The 26925-nt window shown below is 40.7% G+C and overlaps 1 protein-coding gene across 4 annotated transcripts; it reads right to left on the reverse strand.

Moving 5' to 3' along the window:
* Positions 1 to 194: 194 nt before the first annotated feature.
* Positions 195 to 25552, reverse strand: wt1a (WT1 transcription factor a). Of its 4 annotated transcripts, none has more exons than XM_030731113.1 (10): positions 25446 to 25552; positions 24016 to 24867; positions 19886 to 20008; positions 18520 to 18622; positions 13269 to 13352; positions 8057 to 8156; positions 4961 to 5105; positions 3633 to 3722; positions 3203 to 3286; positions 195 to 2966 (listed from the first exon to the last, which is right to left on the reverse strand). In XM_030731113.1, exons 2-10 carry the CDS (start codon positions 24482 to 24484, stop codon positions 2845 to 2847), a joined length of 1320 nt encoding a protein of 439 aa, XP_030586973.1. In that variant the 5' UTR covers positions 24485 to 24867; positions 25446 to 25552; the 3' UTR covers positions 195 to 2844. The 4 variants fall into 4 exon arrangements, with proteins under 4 accessions (XP_030586973.1, XP_030586972.1, XP_030586975.1 ...); XM_030731112.1 differs by having other exon boundaries at positions 3194 to 3286; XM_030731115.1 differs by lacking the exon at positions 13269 to 13352.
* Positions 25553 to 26925: the final 1373 nt, after the last annotated feature.

A 26925-nucleotide genomic window follows, 5' to 3' on the forward strand; every position in this document is an offset into this window, starting at 1 on the left:
TGTATAGTCGTAGTTTTTGCACATATTTCTCTTTAAGTCTTTTGGGTCTCTTTTGTAACTTCTTTTTTTGGGACCTAGTAACATTGTTTAAAAAAATGATGGAATTATAGATTTTTACTTTCTGTGTGATAATACTGTGACGATAGTTGGAGCCTCTGAGAAACAGATAAATAAAGACCACAGAGACAAACTCGTACTGTATCAAAACAGTCACAATACATTTAAACAGAGAGAAATTTTCAATCTCACACTTCGAGTACAAAAATGCTTCACTGGCATTTGCTGTTTTATGACTCCAATATTAATACACATCAAAGAAAGGAAAAAGAAAAAAATATAAACCGTTTCTGGATTCATCCAAAGAAAAGTCTAATATATATCAGTTAATTTACATCTTTCCCCCCATGAAAACAGTTCAGTTCCCATGGTGAAGAAGTATTATTTACATCTTGACCATAATGTCCCGGCCACAGAGCCAGTGTGACCCGGCAGACATATTTTAAAGCTCGCAGTGCTGAAAACACTGCCAAAGTCCAGCAATATTTACACACCACAGGGACAAGAGACAACTGAGCTCCAAGAAAAAAAAAAAAAATACTCACATTAATCAAGAGCAAAAAAAGAAAAGTTCAGCTTTTTAAATACAGCCGTAAAATCATGTTTGCAGCAGTGAATATTTTATGCAGACCAGACAAAACACCAAAAAGCTTACACAGAGCGCGCGCGGCACAGGGTCAAAGATGCAAGTTATTTTCTTGATTTGAGTCTTTCAGATTAAAAGCATCTTACTGTTAATAGTATGACTTGGAAAATTATAAGAGGTTTTTCCCGTGTGACAGGGAAAAAAAAAAAAAAAAAAAAGCTCTCTCTCCTTCTGGTGAAAGCAGTTTTCATCTGCAAAACGATGACGGTGCGCCTTCTCAAAGTAGTTCTACAAAAGAAATATTTACAACAGCTGAAAAGGCGCCAAGCTGTAGGTGTGCGCAGGTCGCTGACAGTAACCTTTGACCTCACTCTGCAGCATTGTGCAGTTGTAATCTGTTGTCCTCTGGAACACCTCCTGGGCACGTTTTTAGAACATTTACACAGAATATTTGCTTGCCGTTATGTTTTATGCTGGTGGAAAAATATTTTAATTTTAAACAAAGGTACTGACTATGCTGTACTGTCAACAAATCCCATAAAAATAAACCATCAACAGTGAAAGTAGGCTGCATACAAGTATTTCTCCTCTGTGTGAGATAGGCCCCATTAATTAAATATATGAGTGCTGCACTGCCAGGCTTGTTCCATAATTAGCGTTACTGCAGAGCCCGTTCGGAGCGAGTGCAACACAAATTATGTTTTATAGCTACAGTTTACAGATGTCCCCTGAATGCATCGGTCATAAAGTTGCTGAGAACAGCTACAAGGATACACTCGCTGAAGGCGTGTGTGTGTCACTGTGGGCAGTGGCACACACGCTGTGGGCACTGTGTTGTGGGCAGCCTGCAGCTCTTCCAAACAACATGAGTGACATTTGCCTTCATGAATATGCTCACAAAGACAGCCACGTATGTGTGCGCCTCCCGTTACACACAGAGCGGAGCAGGCAGCAGTCACTATAAGGGAAACACTGGACAATAGAGGACAATTCATAGCTAAAATATGAGGCCTACATACCCAAAACAACCTCAAACTCAAAACGGCGCTTCCTCACATCCCAAGAAACACACCCGCCTAGTTTACAGGGGGTTGGATAAGCAGTTGTCAAGAGATGGACATACAGAGATTTCTTTAATTATTATTGTCACACCTACAAATACTGTATTGAAGGTACCGTCTGAGAACAACTGCTTACCCCTGTTTGAGAAACATTTGCTAAAAAAATACAGTGGCCAGGTATTTTAGGAAGTTATTCCACCTTAAAAAAATATACATGCCTGAATGTCATGAGCTTGGAGCTCAGAATAACCTATATAAAATACTGAGAGTATTAAACATGGAGACATGCTGTTGAGACCATGAGTTTAAAGTACTTTCCTGATGATAAAATACTGCACAGTGGCTATTTATATTACAAGAAGTATTTAAAACCTCAATGGGAAATAACTATTAAGTAATCTACCAGGATTATGAGCAGCCACTGGTCCTGTACTGGAAAAAACTTCAACTTTGCTGCCTGGTGAATGTGCGAATTACATTTTTCACACATTGATGGTTTTGATTTTTTTGGCATTTGTTGACAGCAGCAAAAATATAGTTCAGCAAAAGAAGATTTCCATCTGCGCTCTGCATTTATATTAGCAGCATGGCTCGGTTCTGGGACACCCCCCACCCTTCAACACTCACACTTGGAAAGCAAGGAGAGCAGCAGCACGCGGCACAGAACGCAGCAGTCATCAAGAACAGAGATGTGACACCGGTTAAGTCAGATACAGCGTGAAAGGTGGAGCACGGGTGGAGGTGGGTTGAAAGTGACAGGCTTAAATAGTGTGCCCCGTATGAGATAACTAATTGGATGTGTAGGAGACGATCAGCTGAGCCATCAGCTGATGTGGGTTAGGCTTGAGATCAACTGATGTGATAAACAAACTAATATACAAGTTAATATCCTGAAAGTGCCGGTGCAGTTTCCAAGATTTCGTTCCCCTTTTGGATGTCAGGATTTTCCTCGGTTCTGGACAGATCTGGATTTTACCTCGGAGTGCAGGCTGTGGTGCGTAGCTTGTAAAATTTAAGTTCTACCTGGACTCCCATGGAGGCTGGTTTTTGAGGTTGCAAAAGTGTGACTGGATTCATCAGTGAATGGTAACATAACCCTTATGTTTACATTTTAATCTTGGAAATGGGCTGCAAAGACACTCAGATGGACAGCTGGAGCTTGGTGAGGTTCCTCTGGTGCATGTTGTGGTGTCGGACCAGCTCATCGCTTCGGGCGAACTTCTTCTGACAGTTGGGCCATCGACAGTTAAACGGCTTCTCACCTGAGAGAGGCGTGGGTGGAGGATGGATGAAGATGAGATAATGAGAGGAGGAGGAGGAGAATTAGCATCGGAGGGATGTGAAAATGAAGGAACTCCTAGAATATTTTGTTGATATATTTATTTATAGTAGCACCAGTCAATTGACATTATTATTTCATAAGAATTAAAATTATTTTCAGCTATGTCAAATGGATGAAGAAGAAATGGAAAAATAAAAGTTTACGCACTTGTTTTACCTGTATGAGTCCGTGTGTGTGTCTTAAGGTGGTCAGACCGAGAGAACTTTCTCTGACACGTCTCACATTGGAACGGTTTTACTCCTAAACACATGTACAGTAAGCATGCACACACATTCAACACAAGTTCACATAAACACATACAGAAAACACACATTCAACATCACACACACATACACACACACACAGAGGGGGAGATAGAGAAATACAGTAGAGCAAAGGCTTGCAGATAAGCCATTCCAAAGTTTGGCCAGCATTTAGCAACTTCATCTGAGGTGGGTTCAGTACAGTGCACCAATGAACACAAAACTCTAAAGATGGGATTGTTTAGAAAAAAACAGTGTCATGCAAAAAAAAAGCAGAGGAGAGCGAGTGAAGAGAGCAAAAGGCCAGGAAGTCAGACAGCCAGCGGGAGGAAAACCAGTCAAACCTGTGTGCCTCCTCTGGTGCCTTTTAAGCTGGTCGGAGCGCGAAAACCTCCGTCCACAGTCTGTGAACTCACACTGGTAGGGTTTCTCCCCTGGACAGAGAGAAGAACAAGAGCACCGAGGATTAATGCAGACATCATTTTAAATTATTTCATCACACACTCACAGAAATTTCACATATCCAGCCGCTCATTATGCAATTCATAACGGACAAAAGCAGCATCTGCACAGATGAAATCAACAGGACAGTTAATCAGCCCGTCGAACAGCTTTGAACCTGTTCACTGTAACATGAATCAAAGCTCAAAAATGTGATTTTTTTTTCCTTTTGTTTTTTTGGTCTCTAACTGAGGGAAATTTTTACACTAAACTGATTTTACCCGTCATTAAGTTTCCCAGCTGACATCCATGTGAGAGAAGTTGATGTGAATGCTGACAATCATCTGGATGTTTCCAAAAAATATTTAACCACATAAACAATCAAACAAATAAAAAAAAAAAAACACACCACACAATAAAACAGTCAGAAATACAAAAACTGGATGAGATGCAAATAAAGGAAACATTAAAGAATACATTTTCTGGTTTTCATCCAACTACATTATCTGAACATCACCTCGGGTTCTGGGTATTTCCTGAAAACTGATACATTAGATGAGGACACGATTTTTTAAAAAAATGACTAAAAAGTGAATAATTAATAATTAGCCAAAGCTTCACCACATCACAAGAGTTGGAACCAAAACAAAAACCATCACACTGACCGCTGTTCTTGTGGTCACGTCAAGATTTAAAAAAAATAATGTGTCAGTATCAGCAAAGATATTTAACAGCCCAAGAAACAAAGAGAGATAAATGAAAAACATAATGTATCACTGTGGCTGTTTTGTTGTCCACAATCATAAAAAACAACATTGAACAAAATATTATTTTTTAATGAGTGTTTTTCTGAATATATGCACAGGAACATGTCATAAAGGTGTACAGTTATTAATTTAGAAGTTACATGTAAAATATGTGTTTTTTTGAGTCATGGAAAAAAAAATAGCAGTGAAAGGTAATTTTCTCTGCATCAGATTTGACTGAAAATCTCTTTCTCTATATTTCACCCAACAGGAAATATTTCCTGGCAACTGGAGACACAGAAATTTGAGCCAATGGAAACTTCGTCTGAAGATGTTTGTCCTCTTGAAGCTCAAAAAAACCCTTTAAGCGAAATAGGAACTCGTTATTGACGTTAACGGCGCTTCTGGGAAACGTGTCTGAGTGCGCAGAACGCCGCTGCTGTCGGCGGTCGCGTGATGAATGCGGTGGCGGGGCGCGTCTTTACCTGTGTGTTTGCGGCTGTGCATCTGCAGATGAGACAGCTTGAAGTAGCGCTTGTTGCATCCTGGGTAGGCGCACATGAACGGGCGCTTCTCGCTGCTTTCTGATCGCACTATGGCTGGAGCGATGCTGGGCACCCGCCGCACATCCTACACACACACACACACACACACACACACACACACACACACACACACACACACACACACACACACATTTATATTTAAAGCTGAGCCACTCCAGGCAGAATTAACAAAAACATGAAGCAGTAAAATGTAATTTAGAAAACAGGCAATTAAATCTGTCCTGTAAATAAGTGCATGTGATCTGTCTGGTGGGGTTCATTATAATAAAATGGTCATGTATTCATTAGATGAGAATTAGCAGTAAAATGACCCCAGACTGATCGCAGCCCAAAGGGAGCCGTTAGTCACGCCTTTTAGACAGACCCCCTTCCAGTGCGCCCCATCGCCTCGCTCAGAGCAGGAGGAAAATAACAGAAAAAAACACATGGCTGCAGGGACAAATTCAGTGTTTGAGTTTATTTGCACTATAAATCAAAATATCTTTTTTTTTTAAAAAAAACATCTTGTTTCATGTCACCTGCTGCTGTTTACCTAATCTACTGACATGCCATACATGAAATGGTAATACATGTTCTTCATGTTTCCTTTAGCTGTGCTTCTGGCCCAAATGTTTCCACTTTGCACCCCTCTTCCCAGTCTTTCCTTTATCACTTTCTCCCTCTTTCCCTCCACACTGCCTCCCATCACTCCTCCTCCCCTCTTTGCAGCATCTGCTCTTCATTTCCTCAGCGTTTAGCATAATGACCAGAGACTAAGAGGTCAGCCCTGTTCTAATTAGAACTGTTAACATTAGAGCTGTTAAGAGTCACCCACCATGCCCGGGTGAACACTGAGACAACAATAAGCTGCAGCCACAGTATGTCAGCTGTTAGACAATACAAATAAATATTAATGTAATAAACATCTTATATTTTAACTACACAATTTTTATTAATACAAAATGAACTCGTTGCACTGCTAATTTATTATATGCTAACATACGGAGTCCTAATAGGCCCAACACTTTAAAATGTATAAATGTGATAAATGTGTAAACATACAGTACTTGTTATACTGCCACCCAGTGTAAGGTATATGCCACAGCTGCCCTAAATTAAAAGTACTGATAATTCCCAAATTATATTTTTTAAGTTTCTGTAATGGTTAATCCATCAGTATGTGTAAGCTTTTCAATAAAAATGATATTTTTAAGGCTAAAATGTATCTATTGTTGTTTGCGTGAATTTAAAAAATTGACTATTTTACAATAAATCAGAAAAAATAGTAAAGCTCATTATTAGTTTTTGATTAAGATGCCAAGTTATAGCTGTTTACTTCATTCGTGAACAGAAAAATCCGTCTTAGTGGTTGAATATTATGCATGAATAAAGTAAATTTTTGTTTTGCTGTTTCTGTTGTTATTATTGTCTCATGATATTGTAGAGCCACAAAGTTTTCTAAAAAATATATTTGTCTTTTATGGTAAGCTCATTTCTTTTACATGTAACGAATGTGCTATATAAATAAAATTGCCTTTGATGCTGAGATTATTTTACGGTACAATCATTTAGTGCCTATAAGCTCGCACAGATAGATGAAATCATTTTATGATTCAACACTGAGCTGAGGAACATTTAGGTTTAAAAAAAAAAATCTCTGATGCTTCACCTTCATATTGTGTAATAATTTGGATTACAGTTCGGCATAGCCAGTTAGCTCCTTGCAGCTAGAGTAGCAAAAGCCAGCTAACTGTTTAAAAATGGTAGCTGCTGTTAGGCTAGCTTCAGAGATGAAGAGGACAAGACTGAAAACTGTCAAGAAAAGTGACTTCATGCAATAAATGGCAACATTATAAAAACAAGAAAAAAATTAAATTGGAAAAATACTGTGATAAAAAACCCTTCATAATTGAACAAATATGAACATAAATAGAACTTTTTTGTATTCAATTGATAATTAAATAATTATAATTACATTATTCTAGATGTTTTTGAAGTATATATATAATTTACTAACATAGTTATTCATCTTAAAAAATAACTAACAATTTAATGAATTTTGACCACACTGGGCCTCCGTACAAACAGCTGCACTCTAACGAGTAACATGTTCGTTTAAGGTTTAGTTGATTTAAACCTGAGATCAACAAAACTCTCTCCATAAGAGTAAGTGTTATAATTAGCTGTTAGTTTTTAACACCGTGTAATAATGACTGCAGGTCATGAAGTAATATTAATGAAGAGTGAAATTCCACGGCTGTCAACTGTATTTCCTTTGGCAGTGACTGAGAATTAGTGTAATCCCTGCAATAAAAATATGGAGCAGAGCATCAATTTGCTGCTCAATCTGTTATCTCACTTTTTAGCAGCTCTTAAATTATACTTTAAAAGGCACAGGAGTGAGATATTGTTTATTCTTTTGTACTGAGCCAGATCTCAAAGAAAGAAAAAGGAACAGAGTGAGTAATGAAGCACGCCGCAGAACGAAAGATCTCAAAAGGTCCTGCTGTGGACTAAGAGCAGGTCTGGAGAATCTCCTGCTCCCTGTCCTTTAGAGCGGCTGACAGACAATAATTAAAATCTAATGATTTATTAGCATGCTGATCCCTGTATGGAAACTGTATCGTTACCCAGTGTAACCCTGAGTGTGTGTTTCTCCACTGCTAATGGATTTGTGGAAAAAGATTCCTCTTGACTTTTAAAGCCGCCTTATAACAACCCCTGAATGTGTGTGTGTGTGTGTGTGTGTGTGTGTGTGTGTGTAGGTATTCATGTGTACGAGTTTGTAAATCTGTGCTCTGCTACATATCAGTATTTCCTCTTCACGTAGCCTGTTCATTGCATCAGACTCTCCACCACTCATCTTCCTCTTCAGTCCACCCATTTAAAACATTTGTTCTTTTTTTCTCTTTTTCCTCCTCTCTTTTAGACCTAAGGGTTGTTTTTTTTTCAGATCTTGACACATTACCTGGCCTCAGAATGACCTCCTGACAAAGAGTTAAGAGCCTGCAGTAGAAGCAGCAGTGTGAGTCCTACCTGTATTCCCCTGAAGACGCCGTGTGTGTGTATGCGATACTGCGTGCTGCAGCTGTATACCATCGGGGTGCTGGGGTCACTGTCATAACTTGCTGCGTGGCTGTAAACACAAAAAGAGAAACAGATGATTTGTGCAGCAGTTTATTTACCTAGTAATCGACCATTTTTAAGCTGCCACTCTCGTGGTCTCTGAACCCACCAAGTACCAGACACCTGGCATCTAGAGTAAACTAGCAATAAGCCTCCATGTTCACTGTCATGTACACAGATTTATACATAAATTACTATTTTCCTGGGCAGCAGTGAGCACTCCTGTCTCATAAAAAGAAGGTTCTGGATTTAAATTTGCTGGTCGTATCAGAGGCGGGGAGGAGGAAGAGTGTGCTTTTAGCCAAAGTTAGATGTAAAGAGACGTCTTTTTAATGACCTGAGAACACATGACATCTGACAAAGTCGTCTTCAAGGTCTTTTCAGCGAGTTTGTGCTGGACAGGAACCATTCAATCAATTCTATCAGCTCCAAAATAGCAGAATTAGAAGGATGATTTATGGGTCAGATGACTGATACTGACTTGTTGGCCAGTGTTATCAGCCTTTACTGCTACATCACATGTATGCTGTGATGTAGCAGTAAATTGCTTGATTGCTGCCTATGTTGGACATTTTAAAAGAATCATTATGACACACTGTATAAGAATATAGAGCAAAATATGAATTTAGCTGTTTTATTATTCTTGAAAAGTTGGCCCCCCCAAAAAAGTACACAATCACCAGATGATAAAGTGCAATAGCACATGAATCAATACCCTAGCAGCCCGGTAGAGTGAGCATATCGTGTGCAGGTAACATTATTCCAACATGGTCAGCTTGTCGGATAGCGCCTGTAATACAAAACACAGAGTCCACAGTACTGATGTCACTCGTGCTGGTCCATATTTGGTCCAAAGGGTTAAAGTTTTGCCCCAGTAACCTCTGATACAAAATCAGCTGGCATACAGCAAGGAAAAGGTGTGAAATTATATATTCAGACAATATTCTTAGACTTGGCAAACATGATAAAAATCAGCATATTAACATATTAATCAGCATCATTTGGTTACATAAACAACAAACAGTTCCAGTAACTTCTGTTTCTGAAAAGTTACCAGATTTAATTGTGGAAAATAAACTATTTCTCTAAAGCTGTTATTATTTTTTTTACAATATTTTACAAGTAGCTGCTACAGAAACTCTTCCAGTGGTGCATTTCACACCGACTTAAAGGGCAGAACAAAACCCGTTCTGTCTGACACCGCCGCCTGAGTCACCTCTCATATCTTCTTATGATAACACCCAGAGACACAGAAAGCTCTTGTCTGTGAAATGCGTTATATTTCAGTCTGTCTAACCAAACGAGGAGGATGGGAGTTTGCATCCTGTGCCGCTGCAGTGGAAACATACAATATACAGCCGCGCTCATATAAGGTGCTCTTTGTCTGCCCAGATTATCCCAAAGACAGAAGGACGGCTACCGCAACTGCATGCTCCTTTACTGCTGCTTATTCAGTCATCTTTGTGAGTGTATGAAGTTATTAATAGTGGGTGGTATACTGTACATAATGAGACACCCAAGTCAGTCAGTTCTCTGACAATCTCCGTACTGTGAGGGTGGACAGATATGGATGTGGCAGCAGATGTTTATGGCCCAGCATAAAGACGTTATTGTTACATCACATAAGCAAGACCAAAGGAGAAGACATCTAAAAGGAATAACTATGTAATGAAGAGCTGATTTAAAAAATGTAGTTCTGTTTTTAAGGGTTCCCTCAAAAAAAGAGACAGGGCCGTCCATTAATCCCATGCTGTCACGCCGCTGAGACGACCAATGTTATCCTGTGGTGGCGAAGCTTGAAGCATCAGGTTATGGTATCAGTAAGATGCGTCTGTCAACTGCAGTTCACCCCCGACCAGAATATCTTCTTAACCTCAAACATTTTAGAGCCTAAATCTAAGCAGCAAGAAGGAGAAAAAAGCGCAAAACACAAACGTCCCAGTGGGATACAAACCATGGATGACAAACCTGCACCTCATGCCATCTCCATCCCTTCAGCCTCACCATGCAGACTTTGTCGGAGCACAATTTCCCAAATATGGGATAAATAAAGTATTTCTCACCTGATATATCTGCAGCTGGGGGCAACAAGGCATCGAAGCCAAATGTGCTTAATGGGGAGATGCAGGAGGAATCTGAGAAAACTGCATTATATCTGTATAACACAAGACTACAGCAGGTAGTCAGTTAGCTTAGCATAAAGACTGAAAGCTCTTCCAAAAGATAACAAAAACATAGATTTGTTGTTTTTACTCTGAAGTGTTAGTGCTGAAGAAAGAAAGATATGATGTGATAAAGATGAAGTGACAGGTGGGGTTTTCTTCCCTTCAGAAAAAGGAAGACTAGCAGTCTTTGGGCTAATGTGAGCTCATCAGATGCCGGCTCCAGCTCCATATTTGGCAGATACGCTGCAAAATGTTTTATCTCAGGAAGAAGAGCATACGTGCATTTCTTGAATAAAATACCTGCATATCCACGTAACTTTTAAACAGTTTATACAGTCACAGCAATAGTTGGTAAAAGCTAAGCCTTCAGGCATGGCTGGTCTTTCAAGGTTGAGCTCTGATGAACTTCAGGTTCATTCATCACATAATACACAACGACAAGCAGCTTCCACACTTCCATACCGAGTCCTTAGAACAGGAACGGCTGTAAGAAAGTGAGTGTCACGGTCTCCTTTTAATATTCTCTTTAAGCGGTTATATCCATAAACCCTCATAAGGTCTAAAGGAGGTAAGCTTCTCAAATATTCCATATCCTTCGTGTTTGTGGGATTTAACAGGAAGTCAGCAGAAGCAGGATGGACTCTAGTGCACATGCTCCATAAGCCCAGAAATGCAAAGAGCATCTGCAGAAACATGAAGATCTGCGTGCTGCTGATAGCTCTCCTTAATACACCCACGACGGGAACACACATGATCAAAAAGCTAATTATACCATAAATCAGTACATTATGATACTGAGAGTATAATGTCAAACAATCAGAGATGCTAAACCAAATCGTTTCAGTGTTCAGTTTTTAAGTCTAAATACTAGGAAGGGACCAACGTGGACTTCCTGTTTAAGCTCAGCTCCCCTACACTTCCTCTTCCTCAAAGTCCTGCTCCTCCTCCTCTTCTTGCTGCTTTCTTTTCTCATCCTCGTCATACTCACTACTGCCTCACACCTCCCCTTCCCTTCCTCTTCCATCACAGAGACACAGAGGAAGAGTAAAATCACACGGTAAACATGAAGCTGTAATCAGTTTAAAACTTTAAGTGAAGAAAAAGATATTCAAACCAGATTTAATGAGCCTCGGTCCACACACACACACACACACACACACACACACACACACACACACACACACACACACGTTAACTAAGATGGATGCCTCTTGGCTCGCAGCAGAAAGCCATTTGTGAGTCGACACAGACGCTGACCAGCAACAAGCTCTGCGGGGTCACAGTGACACACAGCACAGCGCATGCTTTTCAGTGCTTTTAAGATAGTCTGAACAATGCTGACACTTCACTGATTACTTTTACATGGTTTTTAATTGGTTTCTGGCACACAGGAAAACGAGAAGTCCTGGGAAAACTTATTAGATGCTCTAGTTTCTCAACCTCACAGTAATTATCAGCATGTAAAATCTAAGAGCAAAGATTTTGTTAATATTGATAATCTTTCACCATATCCGAGCTTTCCCTGCATATTCTTGGCTTCCTGTGAGCAGGTAAACTGCACTATAATTACTTCTAACACAGTCTTAGGTTACGCTGCCCTTGGAAACATTCACTGATCTATATTTATTGCTCCCACATCTTTTTGGGAAATACAAACCCATGCTTGACCTTTCAATGCTCTGCTTGTGTTTTGTTTCTGGGTTCTGTAAGATTATTTTCTTTTATTAAACACTCAGCTGCTGTAAATTTGCTCATACAGTACGCTAGCACAGAACGGGCCACTTGCAATAACAAGTGCATAACAAGTACTGATGCTTATCAGTGAACCAAACTAATAAAAAGTCATGGTGTCATGACTCGTCATCGAGTTCCCCGGGCACATGCCTTAATAAACAGCAACAGTATCACATCTTGTCTAAATAACTCGCCCGTAAATATTGCCTGATATTGTGCAGCTCCTTCTTGTGTCACCTGTGCTCAGTTTCATTGTGTTGGGGGGAATTTGGAAGGCAGGTCAAACCCTCGGGCTCCTTTGCCCTGCTGGGGCAGGCTGCTGCCATTGGGAGCACCATAGCTACGTAGGCTGGAGGGTGTCAAAGTAACATCCACATTAATGTCAAGGTAACAGTACATCTGAATATTTTGTCCTGCAACAGAAAGAACCCCCCCCACCTCAACAAAAGACCACCGCTCATCTACTACTTCTCGGGACCCCATCAAGTCAAATCGTTTGACTAATAAGTGAAATGAGATGGTTTCAGATGTCATTCGCTTTGCTCAGTGGCTTCAATGTTGTGGCTGATCAGAGGTTTAAATTAATGTTCTTACCTGCTTAGTGGTAGATGCACCTCCGTTTGGAACAATACTTTTAGTAAGTTATAGTAAAGGTCTACATTCAACAGTGTAATCTGTGGAGTTTACAGCAAACAGCAAAACATTATTTAATCTTAATTTTAAAGGATTTACTTTCACCTTTTAAAGGTTCGTCATACTTCTGCTACTTATATTAAAAACAGCAACGGCAAAGTTCTTGTAGAAGCAAGTTTCACCGCTCAGCTGTTGTATATAAATATCTAAAGATTCTCTGAACGCCACGTCTCAATCTTATAATGTCTGTGATAACAGGAAGGCTAGAATTACGTAAGGCTGGTATATGTTGCAGTAACTTATGCTGTTAAAACAATCCTACAACAGCGATGTCCTTCTAATGCTGGGCTGATACAAATGACCATATTTAAACAGATAAATACATATTTTCATGAACCCAGTGTCTTCCATATAGCATATCTTAAACCTTAAACGTCAAACTTAAGCCTGTGTTTTACTGGCTTTTCTGCACCTCGACATCAGAGCAGCAATACTTCTTCTTCTTCTTCTTCTTCCACCCTCTTCTACCTCATCTAAACCAAACCTGACAGACTCCTGCTGCTTAAAGAGAGCGATGGATGAGTTCCTACCTCTTTATGGTGGATGCCAGTGTATTGACAGGGTTCCATGCCACACACTCCAACTGAGAGGTCATTTGATATAAATTTTCACCGCTGTGGAGGAAAAACAAAATGTAGAAGAAAAGCTCATGAGCTGTGCAGTGGACTGTCAAGTACCAGGACACGGTTGAGTGTGTGTGTGTGTGTGTGTGTGTGTGTGTGTGTGTGTGTGTGTGTGTTCATTTGCGCAGCTACGCTGGCTTTTGTCGTCCCCTGTAGAAGCACACTAATGAAAAATGCCAACACACACAAACACCCACACAGTCACAGGTGGAGCTCAGATTTAAAAAATGTTCCTCGGACACCAGGAGAGCCAAATTATCCCGTTACAGCCATCTTTCATTAAACGCAGCAGACTCGAGAATCATTCTTCAGACCTGCCATGTGTTTAAATACCTCACGCACGCACACGCACACGCACACACACACACACACACACACACACACACACACACATATATACCCAATGGATTTATAGCGCTCACCCCTAACACCGCAGTCCCTCTATCACACCACCTGCAGGCTCATAGCAGTGTGGATGGGGTAGATGTGGTGCCTGGTACCCTGCTCATTACGCAGCTATTATTTTACAGTACAACAGGGGCGCGCGGCCAAATGGTATTTCTGCTGAAATACTTCTGGAATGGAGGCTGAGCAACAAGATTTAAAGCAATGATCCGTGACATTTTAAAATAAATATGCATCTGCTTTTCTTCTCTGACTGAACCCACTGCTGACCATCTATTTTAAGACCGTTATCCATCCTAATTTTTTTTCTGCGCCGTAACACCCAATGTGTGTTACAGCAGGCCTTTCCTGGAAAAACCCCCCCCTCATCTTCACAGGTGACCTGCAGAAGAAATAAGATTTTCTTTAGAATAAAGATAACGAGTATTTACCTCAAGCAGCAGCAGTTGCCAAAGGAGGTCAAAAAGAGCGCAACTATCGAATTACAATCCGTGTTTTTGAACAAAGAAGAAAATGCACAGAACTAACTATATTTCTTGTTCTCATGAAGAGACTGGGAATCAACCTTTTATGTTTGAGGCAACTACAGGCTTGATTTAGCTTGTTTGTAAAATAAAATTAGGAAGTGGTAAAAATAATAAATGATGGAACCAATCTGTGTGGTAACAGTTTGCAGTTAGGTGGAAAAATAAGTATTACAGGCATATGGAGGTGGCTGGTGTAGCAGGGGTGTAAAACCCACAAGCTACCACCTCTTTGCTGTTAGCGTCCTCCATGCTATGTTAGCGCTGCTGCTGACCATAGTGAGGTAACACAGATTTGAACAACACTGAACAGACTGGCCAGTTATCACCAATACCAAATCCAGCTTTTTGAGTCAGGATCAGACCAGCATGTGATTCTCATATCGCTTCGTAGTTTGGGCTATCAGCTGTTCACATGCTGCTCAGTGCAGTGGATGTGGATGTCAGTGGAATTCAGTCTGTGGTGCTTAAAATATTCAATAAAACATCCACTCATCTTTGTAGGGAAGTTTGTTGGCAATAATACATAACCAGGCCTCTTACCTGAAAGTTTAACCAGTTTAGCTAAGTGTAAAACGCTGACAGTCACCAAAGCCTGACACTACTAACATCCATCCATCCATCCATCCATCCTTCTTCTAATTATCCAATTCAGGGTAGCAGGGCACTGGAGCTTATCCCAGCTGTCAGAAAGGCCCCAGCCTGGACTCAGCAGTGCTAACCACTGCACCACCTCTGGATACTTTTAACTAATAATAATAGCAATCAGCCTGGTTATGGCCTTTCAGTGCTGTGCAACTACTTCATTAAGATAACAGCACACATTTTTAGACGGTCTCTCCAAGGAGACGCTGTATTGCATTAAGACTTACAGTTGAAAATTGCCTTAAACGTTTAAGTAACAAGTGTAAAAAGAGAGCTAGATAATCTCACACTACATATTGGACAGGTGTGTGTGTGTGTGTGTGTGTGTGTGTGTGGGGGGGGGGGGGGGTATTTATTCAATAAGCAGCTCAGACAAACTGTGAATCTGCTTTAGTGTGACAGAATTACACAAAATCTGCCTGAGCAAACTTAAGGACTAACTGAATATGTAAAGAGTGACTCACCACCGGCCCTCCACACGGACGGACTCAGTCGGAGAAGTCAAATTACTTTAAACAAAGTTTCGGCATTGTATGCAAATTGTCAAATTTCTTGTCAGTCCAACAAGAGTCTGAGCGTTTAGTTCAGTTAACTGATAGATTACAGCAACAGTTCAGAACATTGTGTGCAGCCCCCCCGTATGGATTAATAAGGCCATGTTTTAATTTCATGTTGTTCCAGCAGCCTGCAGAGTAAATGCAGGCCTGTTGGTACCAGGCTGTGAGATCAGACCGCTGACTCAGTTATGAGTGAGAGTGGATATCAGTTATGTTTATGACTGAGACGCCCCTCAGTCGGAGACTCTGAGGATAGCCAATGGCCACCCGTCTCTCTCTCTTTCTCTCTTTCACACACACACACACACACACACACACACACACACACACACACACACACACACACACACACACACACACACACACACACACACACACACACACACAGAAATCCATCCCTGCTGTGATATTCACAGAGGATTTATTATGTTGGTCCATTGATGGGCAACATTGAAGCAATGGCATGTGAAGAATGTTATATTTAGAAATCAGAAGAACACACAGCAAGAAGACATGCCTGCTTAAAGTCTTTCATTTATTAACCTCAGAGGAAGCTTACTGCAGCTTTTAAACAGGCTTGCACAGGTAGCTCATTGTGGAATATTATATTAAACTATATGAACTGTTTTTGTTTCTGTAATCATTTTACTTACAGTAACTGCAGTAAGTACCTAGCACAAAATGAACACAATGTTGACGTGTTTTAAGGAACTGAGCAATATTTCTTGGAACTTTTATTTCTGGTATGAGGGAGGAGTAGGGAGGAGGATAGGAAGGGACTTAGGGTTAAGATGGGGTGTGGCTGGAGGTGAAATGGCCATGTTTGAACCTTTGATGGGGGAAGGAGTATAAAGACTCACATAAAAAGGTTTTTTTTTTTAAATACAGGTATATATTTGGTAAGTTCTGACAGTGACAGTGGCTGCCTGCACGCGTACCTGGACTGCAAACAATGACCAGAGAAGGAAGTCTTGTCACAGATGCTACTTATGTGGGTATCAAACCAGTTCATCCAAACCCCAAAACATGGGCCACTGCCCCAAGAACCTAGAAGTTATACACTATATGGACAAATTAATGGGTCATACCTCTTAATCTTTGAATTCAGGTGTTTTCAGTCCAATTGCCACAGATGTATAAAACTGAGTACCTGGTCATGAAGTCTGCCTTTACAAACATTCATGAAAGACCGGGTCGTTCTAAAGAGCTCGCTGAATTTGAGTGTGGTACTGTGAGAGGACGCCACTGTTGCAACAAGTCAGTTTATGAAATTTCGTCCCTCCTCGATATTCCGCCATCAACTGTAAGTTGTATTATTGCAAAGCGGAAGCGTTTAGGAACCACAGCGACAGCAGCGTCAGGCCAGGTACAGTTACACAGCGGGGGTGCAAAGTGAGTAAAAGTTGCAAACACTCTGCCGACTCGGTTACTGGAGAGTTTCAAGCCTCCTCTGGCATTAACATCAGCACAATAACTGCGTGCCGGGAGCTTAGCGGCACGGCTGAGCAGCTCCTGTAGGTGTAATGTGTGGGTCAGTGGTTTTGTCCATATAGTGTATGAGAAGAAGCGGGTTCCTGCATTGCTCAACTCAAAATGTACTGACACTTGATCAGGACATGTTGATAGCACTTTTTTTTTCTGCATTTTTCATCTTCACCACTATAAACAAGGCAATCATAGAAGTAGAAGTAGAAGAACTTTTTTCTCTTGGTACTTTTGTCAAATTGATTATTGGTGTCAGCGCCACTATCACGAATGCAAAAAAGTCATCACAGTCAGCTGAGACACTGCCAGGGTCCGGTTGTGTTTTACATGTGACACTAGATGCTCACCTAATCCCGTTTTGAGAAAGTCCAGGCCATTTTCCCAAACTGTTTCCTGGGATCACTTGTGACTCTTGGCTTGCTGTAACAATGTCACACTTAGAGGGAGACTTTGAACGCTGTTGCTAAAAAGTCCTTTCATTAAATGTTGCAGAAAGCACGACCCGAGCAGCGAACGAAGGGTAAACTGCCCATCAACCATCGGTGCAGTTTCATGACAAGAAAACAGACTTATAGCTGTGGTTTCTCTCAGCAGTTTGTTGAGTGGAAATATTTCTGAAACACAGTGTTCCAGTCATTCATCCACTGCAGCAAATCACGGCTTTGGAAACTGGCTTAATGTGATTTAACCATATGAGAAGCGGTCTGCTGTCAGTGAAGAGATTTCCTTTATTTTCTTCATTTTAGTTTTTATTGGATGAAACCATAAGATAAAACCCTGTTTTATCTTATCTCAAAGAGCCGTATCAACCCAAACTGATTCACACCATAAACAATAATGTAGATCAATCTGCAAGTCATCATAAACGCAGAAAGCGCTGCGCTGTTTTAATCAGAAACTGCAGGTAATGTTGCAAAATGATGTTGAAACAATGACAATTTTAGAATCAGAGGATTTTATGAAAGAGTCAGTGAGAAAGAAGCTGCAGGCTATTCACATCTTGCAACAATGCAACGGCAGAAAATGGCGTGACTCCTGCTCGGACGTCATCTGTCCTTGAAGAAAATATCAGTGTGTTTCACAGCAATTAGAACCGCAGTAAAGGATCGAGAGTAAATCCTCTGCAGCCCCATCAGTGAGGAACCGAATAAACATAAAAGACTTTTCTCGATGTCCTTCAGCTGCTTTCAGGTGTATATGCACTGAAAGGGGACTAATCTACACACAAAGTAATGAGCAAAGGATTTTTAAAATCACTTGAGAAGTACTCCTGTGCTTCTAATAGGTGCACAAAAACTGAAACAAGCAAGAAGCCGCAAAAGGAAGAAGAACAAAAACAAAGAAGGAAACTGCAATGGCAAGCAGACCTGTCCTGAAGGTGAACATCCTGTTAAGGACTGCATCCTGCTACCTCTCACTGAATTTAGTTCAGCACGAAAACAATCAACAATGGTTTCTGAAGCATTTCCAGATTTGATTGTTGCCGATTGTCTGGTGTAAAAATAGATTTTGGAAGAGGCGTGTGCGCTGCAGTAGGGTTACCTGTTGTAAGGGTTCCTCAGAAGCAGAGCCTGGCTGCTCGCACAGCTGTCTGAAGGTGTGTGACATCCATAAACAGGAGGAGGTACAGGATACTGCTGCTCACCTGTAATACCCACACAGACACACAATGCTATATATAATATGTGTAGTGAAATGTGAAAAGGTGCCTTTTGCAAACAAATGGACAAAAGACGAATGTTCAGTTCCTCAATATTTTTTCTTCTTGTGGTTTCTTAAAACAAAGAGTTGTGATGTTTCGCTCTCTGTCAACGGCTCCCTCGACGTTTCCCTTCATTCCTAAATCCCTCTCTGCTCTAATTCACCGAGTTATCTTTGCTGTAAAAATCACCGGACATTTGCAGCTCCGGTTCCATAAAATACCCCCATTTAAATATTTACCAATAGCACACACAGAGGAGGGATTACAGAGAAAAGTGGGTGGATGAAAGAAGTCTGAGGAGTCAGGATGTGGCTGATTTATACCTCCGACATGCAAGGTCACCGCAGAGGGATCAGTTTAGGGGGACACGACACTCCCTAGGTGAGGGCCGCTGGGCTGCCATACACACAGCTGTGCACTCACACAGAGGCTTAAAATGCACTTAAAGCTCTATTTTTGTTTTAATTGGAAAAGAATCTGGTGAATTGTTGTTTTAGGAAAGATGACTTTTGGTTGAATGAAAAAAAAATGTATTTTTTGATCTGCATAGAAGTTATCTGACTGAAGGGCGGTGAAGTCCTGTTTGCATTACTTTTAAATGAACTACAGCACAAGTTTGTTTGCCCTGCAAAAGCAAAAGACCTCCAGCAACTGCATGTTTTGGTCCAAACTGGCATCTGTGTGCTATTTTTTTAAAATTATGAGGTCATTCTGCAACAAGTGCAACAACAATTTATTTCTAGTTAGCTCAGCAGAGTAGCCGAATGATGCTTTTTGCTGTTTTAAAATTGGAGATTTTTTTTAGCATATACATCAACAGGTTTTCCGCTAAACTGATTTTTAACTATAAAAAATTTGAATAAAATTAATTTTCTTGAAGAAACCAGCTGGTATAGTGTTGGTAGAGCTTGTGTTTTCCCCTCTCATTATCCACACTCCTCCTGCCTTGTTTTATATGTATAACGCAGAATAAATGGCAGTGATTTATCCCCAAAATAAAGACATAAAATGAAGTAATTACAACAGTTTGGTCTGTTTCTGTTTTCTGGCCACACCCAGCTGCACTCGTAGAGCAGAGAAGCAAATTTGCAACAAAAACAAAAAAAAATCTTGTTGAATGAATCTCGTGTGAGAAAACTCCTGTTTATGTGGTGAAGTGTTTGTTCACACACACGCCGGCACGCTGAAACCCACGCTCGCACATACCCATGGTGTTCTGCTGAGTCAAAGCGTCTTCGTGTTTGAAGGAGTGGTTGGAGAACTGCGAGCTGTGGTGTGTAGGAGTGTGACCGTAATTACTGGCCCCATCGAACGCAACGGTGCCGTAACCTGCAACGCAGAAAAGGAAATAAACACGTAAATACAGGCTGAAAAACACAACAGCTCACACGTCACAGCGCCAGTGAAATACGATGACACGAGAGTCGTCACTGAGCGCATCGGTGCAGCTACAGTTGTGACTATAATCTCATAAACAGACTGCACTTTATGTGTGTAATTTCAGGCATTAGATTTTTAGGGTGGGGTGGAAACTTTTTTTATCCAGAGAGTTTTACTGATAAAAGTAAAGTAACCAAAGGGCCACTTATAGAACAACTGAATTATAAAGTTATTATAAACTCATAAGATTGTTTCACAGGCTTTGCCGGCGTCTGCATACCTGATTCAAACCACACAACTTTCTATTAATATTATATTAATTAATGCTGACTTTAAAAATAAAAACAGCATCAGTTTAGTGCAATGAAAACATAACTTTAATAAAACAATTCCTGTAAATGTATCTTGCTAATGCCTATTGTCACAGATGAACCACAAAGCATTATGTTATGAATCTGGACTGGCTACATGCCTGCATCAGTGGATGAAATGATGGGCGCATATGATCGTCATATTCACGAATATTCTTGCTGCTTCTTCTACTATTATTATTAACAATATTAACTCTAATCCTCTGCAGCACAGATGTACAGATGTGCATCACTGAAAGAGTCAGTCAGTCTGCCAAAGTCATGCCTGATACTGGAAGGTGCAGCAGAGACGTTTATGCATCAGCCGGGATCTGTGGTGCAGCTTTGGTTTGCACACAGAAGTGGAACAGGTCAGTTAGAAAGCAGCACAGACTCACTGCAATCATCCACACTGAGATTTATTAACATAATAATGCCATTTATATATATATATATATATTTTCCCCCCTTTTTAAGATGTTGTAGGCCAGACTAAGACGTAGTGGAGCAGCTCAGATATTTGGGTTGTGTTTTATGTCTGATTTAAAAGATTAATTAGTCGTGTTATTAACATGAAACGTGATGCATTTTAGACCTCAACATCCTCATACTCCGCTGTTTTTACAGTTACAGAAAATTAGAAAAAGCCTCATTTATGATTTTATTTCACACGGATTTGAGGAAATTAAATGTGTTTTTTAATGATTTCATTCTAAAAGGTGTTAACCTCACTTTGCAACAGAAATATTAAAATGATATTCACCACGGCACAATACGCACAATCCGCCCGATGCATTTACACACAGTTATATATTAGAGACAGAAAGTAAGCACACACGCATAAACACACCCACTCACTTCTCTGAACCCTAGAACACTAACGCTGGGCGATGTTCACCCACGCGATTGTCGTCACGTGATTTTCATTGTGTTGCTGCTGTCTGAGTTCCATGCAGAATTTATATGGTCAAAAAAATTATAAAGGCGGCGAGCCATTTTTCCTCTCTCCCACACCCACTCAGCAATGCAGGACTGGACGAGGCTCACATGTCCCACGGATGGGTGGACCGAAGAACAAGTTCCCAGTTCTATTGTATATTTTTTTAGGATTTTTTTTCATTAACAATTCCCCAATTATTTACTAATTTTAGAGCTTTTTATAGGGTCCCCCATGATACCTTTTTTGCTGTATGAGACGTATAGGAGGAAATAAAAGAAGAGTACTTTAATCTGCCATGCATTACTGTACTTCAAGATATTATGTTGGGTAAAATATACCCGGCGTTAGTGATGGTGTTACAAAACTGCTCATTAGTGTTCTGGGGTTAAGAAAAATCCGCGCTTGACACCCCAGACTAGACCTGACTCATGACTTAGACTGACCTAAAGGGCACAACACACTCCCATAAATCACTCACGTGCACCCGCACACACACACACTCTCTCTCACATGCATGCCTCATTAATTAAAATACAGCACTTTCACTGACTTTACCCTGTAAATCGGTGGGTGAGAGGTGAGGGGAGGGGGAAGAGAAAAAAACTCATTAAACACATCCATTTATCTTCCTCCCCGTCTGACTTTTTCTCACTCTCTCTCTCTACGTATGTTTGAGTGTGTGTGTCCATCCATGTATCAGGACATTTTTGCTGCCTCCTTGAAGTCCACCACTGAGGTGAGAAGGGATGAGGTCAGTCTGTGTTCAGCTGGAAAACTCTGGAAATACCCAATATTCTCCTGTTACACTCAAAGTCATTATCAAATCTTCAAACTTGTGGAAATCAATTTTACAGTTCTCTCAAATTTAAATACGAGGTGATCACGAGTATTTTACGGTTATCTAAATATTACAGTAAATATTAGGGTAAAATTTGTATATTTCTCTAAAATTGTGCTAAGTTTTGTTAATTTTATTGTTCAAATGACACAAAAATTTCAGAACATGACAGAATAATGGAAAAGGTGTGTGTGTGTATGTGTGTGTGTGTGTGTGTGTGCTGGTCCCTGTGTGACCTCGCTGTGCTATCGCGCTCTACTGTGTGACCCGAGTCCTGCTGTTAGTTTGTTTGTCTGCGCTCGTCCAGCCACAGCGGGGAGCAGATAAAAACAGGTTAGAGGTCGGCCTCGCTCTTTGATTGCAATGTTATTCCTAAATGATCTGCTTGATAAGCACGTTATTACTAATTAATCAGCTGGGTAATCGCTAACAGATGAATTATCCTGCCTGAAAAGAATATTAAAAAAAAGTTTAGGGTGTGATACACAGACGACATGAATCCCGTTGTTGACTTTGGACACACATAAGCTCAGTGTTAATTACTGAACTGTAATTTGGTTAAAATGAAGGATTTTCAGTTGAACCTAATTCATTTTCACAGAAAAGAAACAAATGCAACAAATTTCAGATCGTTTACACTCCAAGAATGAAGGTAATTAATATAAAAATGTTTAAGGATGTTAACTGAAAAGTATTCTTTTCTAAATATGTTTTTTTTTTTGGCCTTTTCAAATTAAAATGACACCTAAACGAGCATGAATAAGCTGTGAAATGTGAAAAACTCTAATAGTGGAAATTATTAATTAGTGTCGACATCCACAACGTCCTTATTTTAATTGTAAGCGGACGACATGTATATGATCACGCTGATGCATTTCCTGTGTGTTGTCCTAAATAATGCTGCAGTCATGCATTCACTCACACATTAAGCTGCAATATAAATCATAATTACCACATCTTTGTCATTTTTTTTAGGGAGAAATACTCTTGATAAATTTTACTGAAACAAGAGTTTTAGATAAAGTTGTGTATAAAACGTCGCACTTAGAATTATGATAATTCTTTAAGTCTATGTTCTGATTTCCACAGAACATACGTTACTGTATATAAAAGTAAACCTCCAAAAAAATGATTTTGTAAGATAGTCGGCCACAAAAAAGAATGATCGTAATTACTGTAACTTTACTGCAAACGTCAGTGACTCCAAGTCAAAGCACCCGCTGCAAAACATCCAGAGAAGTTCATGGATGTGACTCGACTCTGATCGGGTCTTTTGATGGGCTGTTTGCACAAGCAGCACTACAAGCACACACATCTGTGGCTTAAACATTAATACCCAAAGCTTGAATAATACCGACACCTTTTCAGAAACAAACAGGGATTTTCTGTAGCACTGACTTCCAACAACCTGTGTGTGCTTTTAAGAAGACGTCTCTGTTTGTGATGCACTTGGTCAAGCCGAGCTAAGATGTCGCGCCAGAGATGCAACACATCGGCCGGTTTAAGAGGCATGAAATAATTTTTGGTGCATCCACTAATTACAGACAACTAAATAAGCAAAATTCAGATTTGCATACGGTGGGTGAAATGAGTAAACTTTGGTAAATTAAAGAATGAATCACTGAGTCTTTCTTCTTCTATGTTTATTTTAATGTGTCTTGTTCTAGAAAAGTGAACTTGACCTTCTGATGCAGGGACAGAAGAAGAGACTTGTGGAGTTGAAGTGAAAGATAAAACAAAATCATACCAAGACTTCAATCTTCATCTGTACTTTCAAATCAACTCTGACACTCCTGATGAACTGACTTTTCACTCACACACACCCTACCTGTCTGGTTGCGGGCTGCCTGCTGCGTATCCATGCAGTTGGTCAGGTACGGCGGGTTGCTGAACATCCTGCTGGGGGGCTGGTGGTGGTGCGGGGCGGCCACGGGCGGTGGCTGGGTCGGGGCCGGCGGAGGAGGGGGTGCCCCGAATGCTGCCCCGTACCTGCAGGCCCCGGTCCCTGTGAACTGCCCCGAGAAGTGGACGGTGAAGGCGCTGAGGCAGTGGGGGTCTGCGTCGTGGTGGTGGGGGTCACCTGTGGCCCCCCAGCTGGGCTCCTGTTTGATGAAGGAGTGCGCCCCCAGGGAGGAGTGGGGGGCAGTCAGGGAGGGGTAAGGGGAGGCAGCGGTGTGGAAGTCCAGGACGGGAGCCCACTGAGGGGCCGTGCTGACGGGCAGGGCCGGGCAGCCTGGACTGGGGCCTGCCGGGACTGGGGGCAGCAGGGAGTTTAGGTCACGTACATCTGAACCCATTGTGGTCCAGGGAAGAGAACTGGGATAAAAGAAGGCTATTTTTAAATCTGATCTGTCTCCCTGTGTCCACCTTCTTAATCCTTGAGAGTCTTTCAGTCACTGTAAGGAGTACCTCTTCTCTTTCACAAGTCGTATTAGAATCAGTCGTTTACGACACCACAGGCAGGCGCTCTGGAAACTCCTCAAGTCCGACAGAAGTTCATGGCAACGCAACAAAGTATCTGCAGCCAAGTTTCTCAGCAGAAGTAGCAGAAGAAAAAAAAAAAACTGAAAAAAATCGCCTAAGTGATCAGTTGTGATCTTCAGTTTTTGTCCACAAAAGCAGTAAACAAGTTTTGGCTCGGAGAGATGGAGTCCATTCAAGAAGGAGCTCAGAGCTTTCTCTGTGAATGGAGAAAGAGGAGTGAGGAGAAGTGAGGAGGAGTAGCCCTCTTTTCCCTCCTCTCTCTGAGCCTGTGTGTGTGTGTGTGTGTGTGTGTGTGAGAGAGGAGGGTGGAGGGGTGGAGTCAGGAGGTGATGAGGGACAGCACCCTCTGACTTCATTCATCTGCTGTATGGTGAACAGTCACTCACATGCAGGGAAATAAAGCCAAACTCTGACCTCAGCCACAAAAAATAAAAGTAGAATCGTGTTATTCACGTATTTTAAAATTATGGGAATAAAACAAGCATAATTTTCTTCCAGTTTGTCGATAAACAAACAATCTGCCAAGAGCCACTCTTTAAAAACAAATCTATTTTATTGCTGACAGGTAGATACGGTAGCTATTTTCAATGCATTTAATATTGCAGGCCTACTGTTAATTTTATACATAATATAACTTACATATTTGTAGGGTCTTTACCTTACAATGTAAAGCACCTTGAAGAGGGTGTTTGTTGTGATTTAGGGCTATATAAATAAAATTGAATTCTATTGAATTTCTGATAGAAAACGGGAGCGCAGAGTGTTTAAACTCACCTGCGCAGACAAATGAGGCCCGGCCTGGAGCAGCAGTCAGCTTTAAACAGAAATTAAACCCCCTCCTCCTGGAACATGAGCATTTCATATAGATAAAACTATTATTACCTAATTATTTTTAGCTGATTTTAAAAATAAAAACGAGGGCGGGGCTCGCGATCTAATTTAAACGGTTGCGCACGAACGCGCCGCGCGGCGGTAAATCTTGCGCACCGCGCTGTCAGGGCCTGCGGTTGTATTTGTCTGTTATTTTCTTTATCACAGTCGCTTTAGTTTATTCCGTGAAAAGCAGCCGACACATTAAAATCACACTAACCCTAAAATAACAATGAGAGTGAAAGCTGCGGGTTATGGCAGCCTAAAGGCCGGAAAAAAGGATAATATCATTAAAAAATAAATAAACACACAGCCTACATACATTCATAAATGAATGGTGACGCGCAGGTCGTTGGTTTAAAAATTATCTTAATATTTTGTTCGTGCAATGAAAACATAGTTCAACGGTTCAGGGTAACGTTATCGTTATGGTTATAATAACAGGTCGGTTAATTCCAGGAATTCCCTCTCTGTCTCTCTTTCTCCTCTGGGAATTATGGCGATAAGCCTTCCCAAAGTGTCCGTGAAAAGTCCGTTTGTGTTCAGATTTACATGTGCATTTGCTGGCCGCCTGGTGCAAGGGAGAATAACGGTTCATTTCACGTAAGGCAAACGTCACCGTTAACTTTTACCACCTGCGTCAAAATGCTGAGAACACAGCGCAGGAAAAAAAGAGGGGGGAAAAAAACTGACCTGACCTCCTGAGAGTCTCAAAAAATAAAATAAATAAATAAATAAAAAATAAAGGGAAAAAAATAAAGAACAAGAAACAAAATCTTCTTTTATTAAAATTAAAGCACCGGTCATTTCTATGTGCAACAAGCTTTAAAAGAATCATGTATTTTCGGTCCTTCAACGCGAAAACATTTTTAAATGATTGATAAAACTGCATTTAAGCATTTCTGCTTCCAGTTTAACTCTTTATACTATAACTAAATCAAAAACAAAAAAATAATCGAGCTGTGCAGGGGCGTTACCAGCATTTTAATTATTACTGCAACGTTTCAGTTAACTTGCATATTTTCTAAAATACTTTTTTTTTTTTATACATCTTGCAACTTTTTTCCAAAGTACAAACCACATTAGTATTTAAAAGCTCATTTACCATCCTGTGATTCTGGTTTCTCTTAGTTTTCAGTAATTTTAAGTAAACATTATTTGGGGCTGTATTTATATGATGAAACCAATCAGGGTCATTTTGACTCTAGTATAAAATAATTGAAATAAACACCAGGCAGCCCAGAGATGAAATCTCTCCAGCGTGCCCTGCCTCCTCCCAGCAGGACATGCCTGAAACACCTCACCTAGCAGGTGTCCAGGAGGCATCCTGGTCAGATGCATGAACCTCCTCAGCTGGCTCCTGTCTATGAAGAGGAGTAGCAGC

Source organism: Archocentrus centrarchus, chromosome 6 (assembly GCF_007364275.1).
Source record: "Archocentrus centrarchus isolate MPI-CPG fArcCen1 chromosome 6, fArcCen1, whole genome shotgun sequence".
NCBI classification, from domain to species: domain Eukaryota; kingdom Metazoa; phylum Chordata; class Actinopteri; order Cichliformes; family Cichlidae; genus Archocentrus; species Archocentrus centrarchus.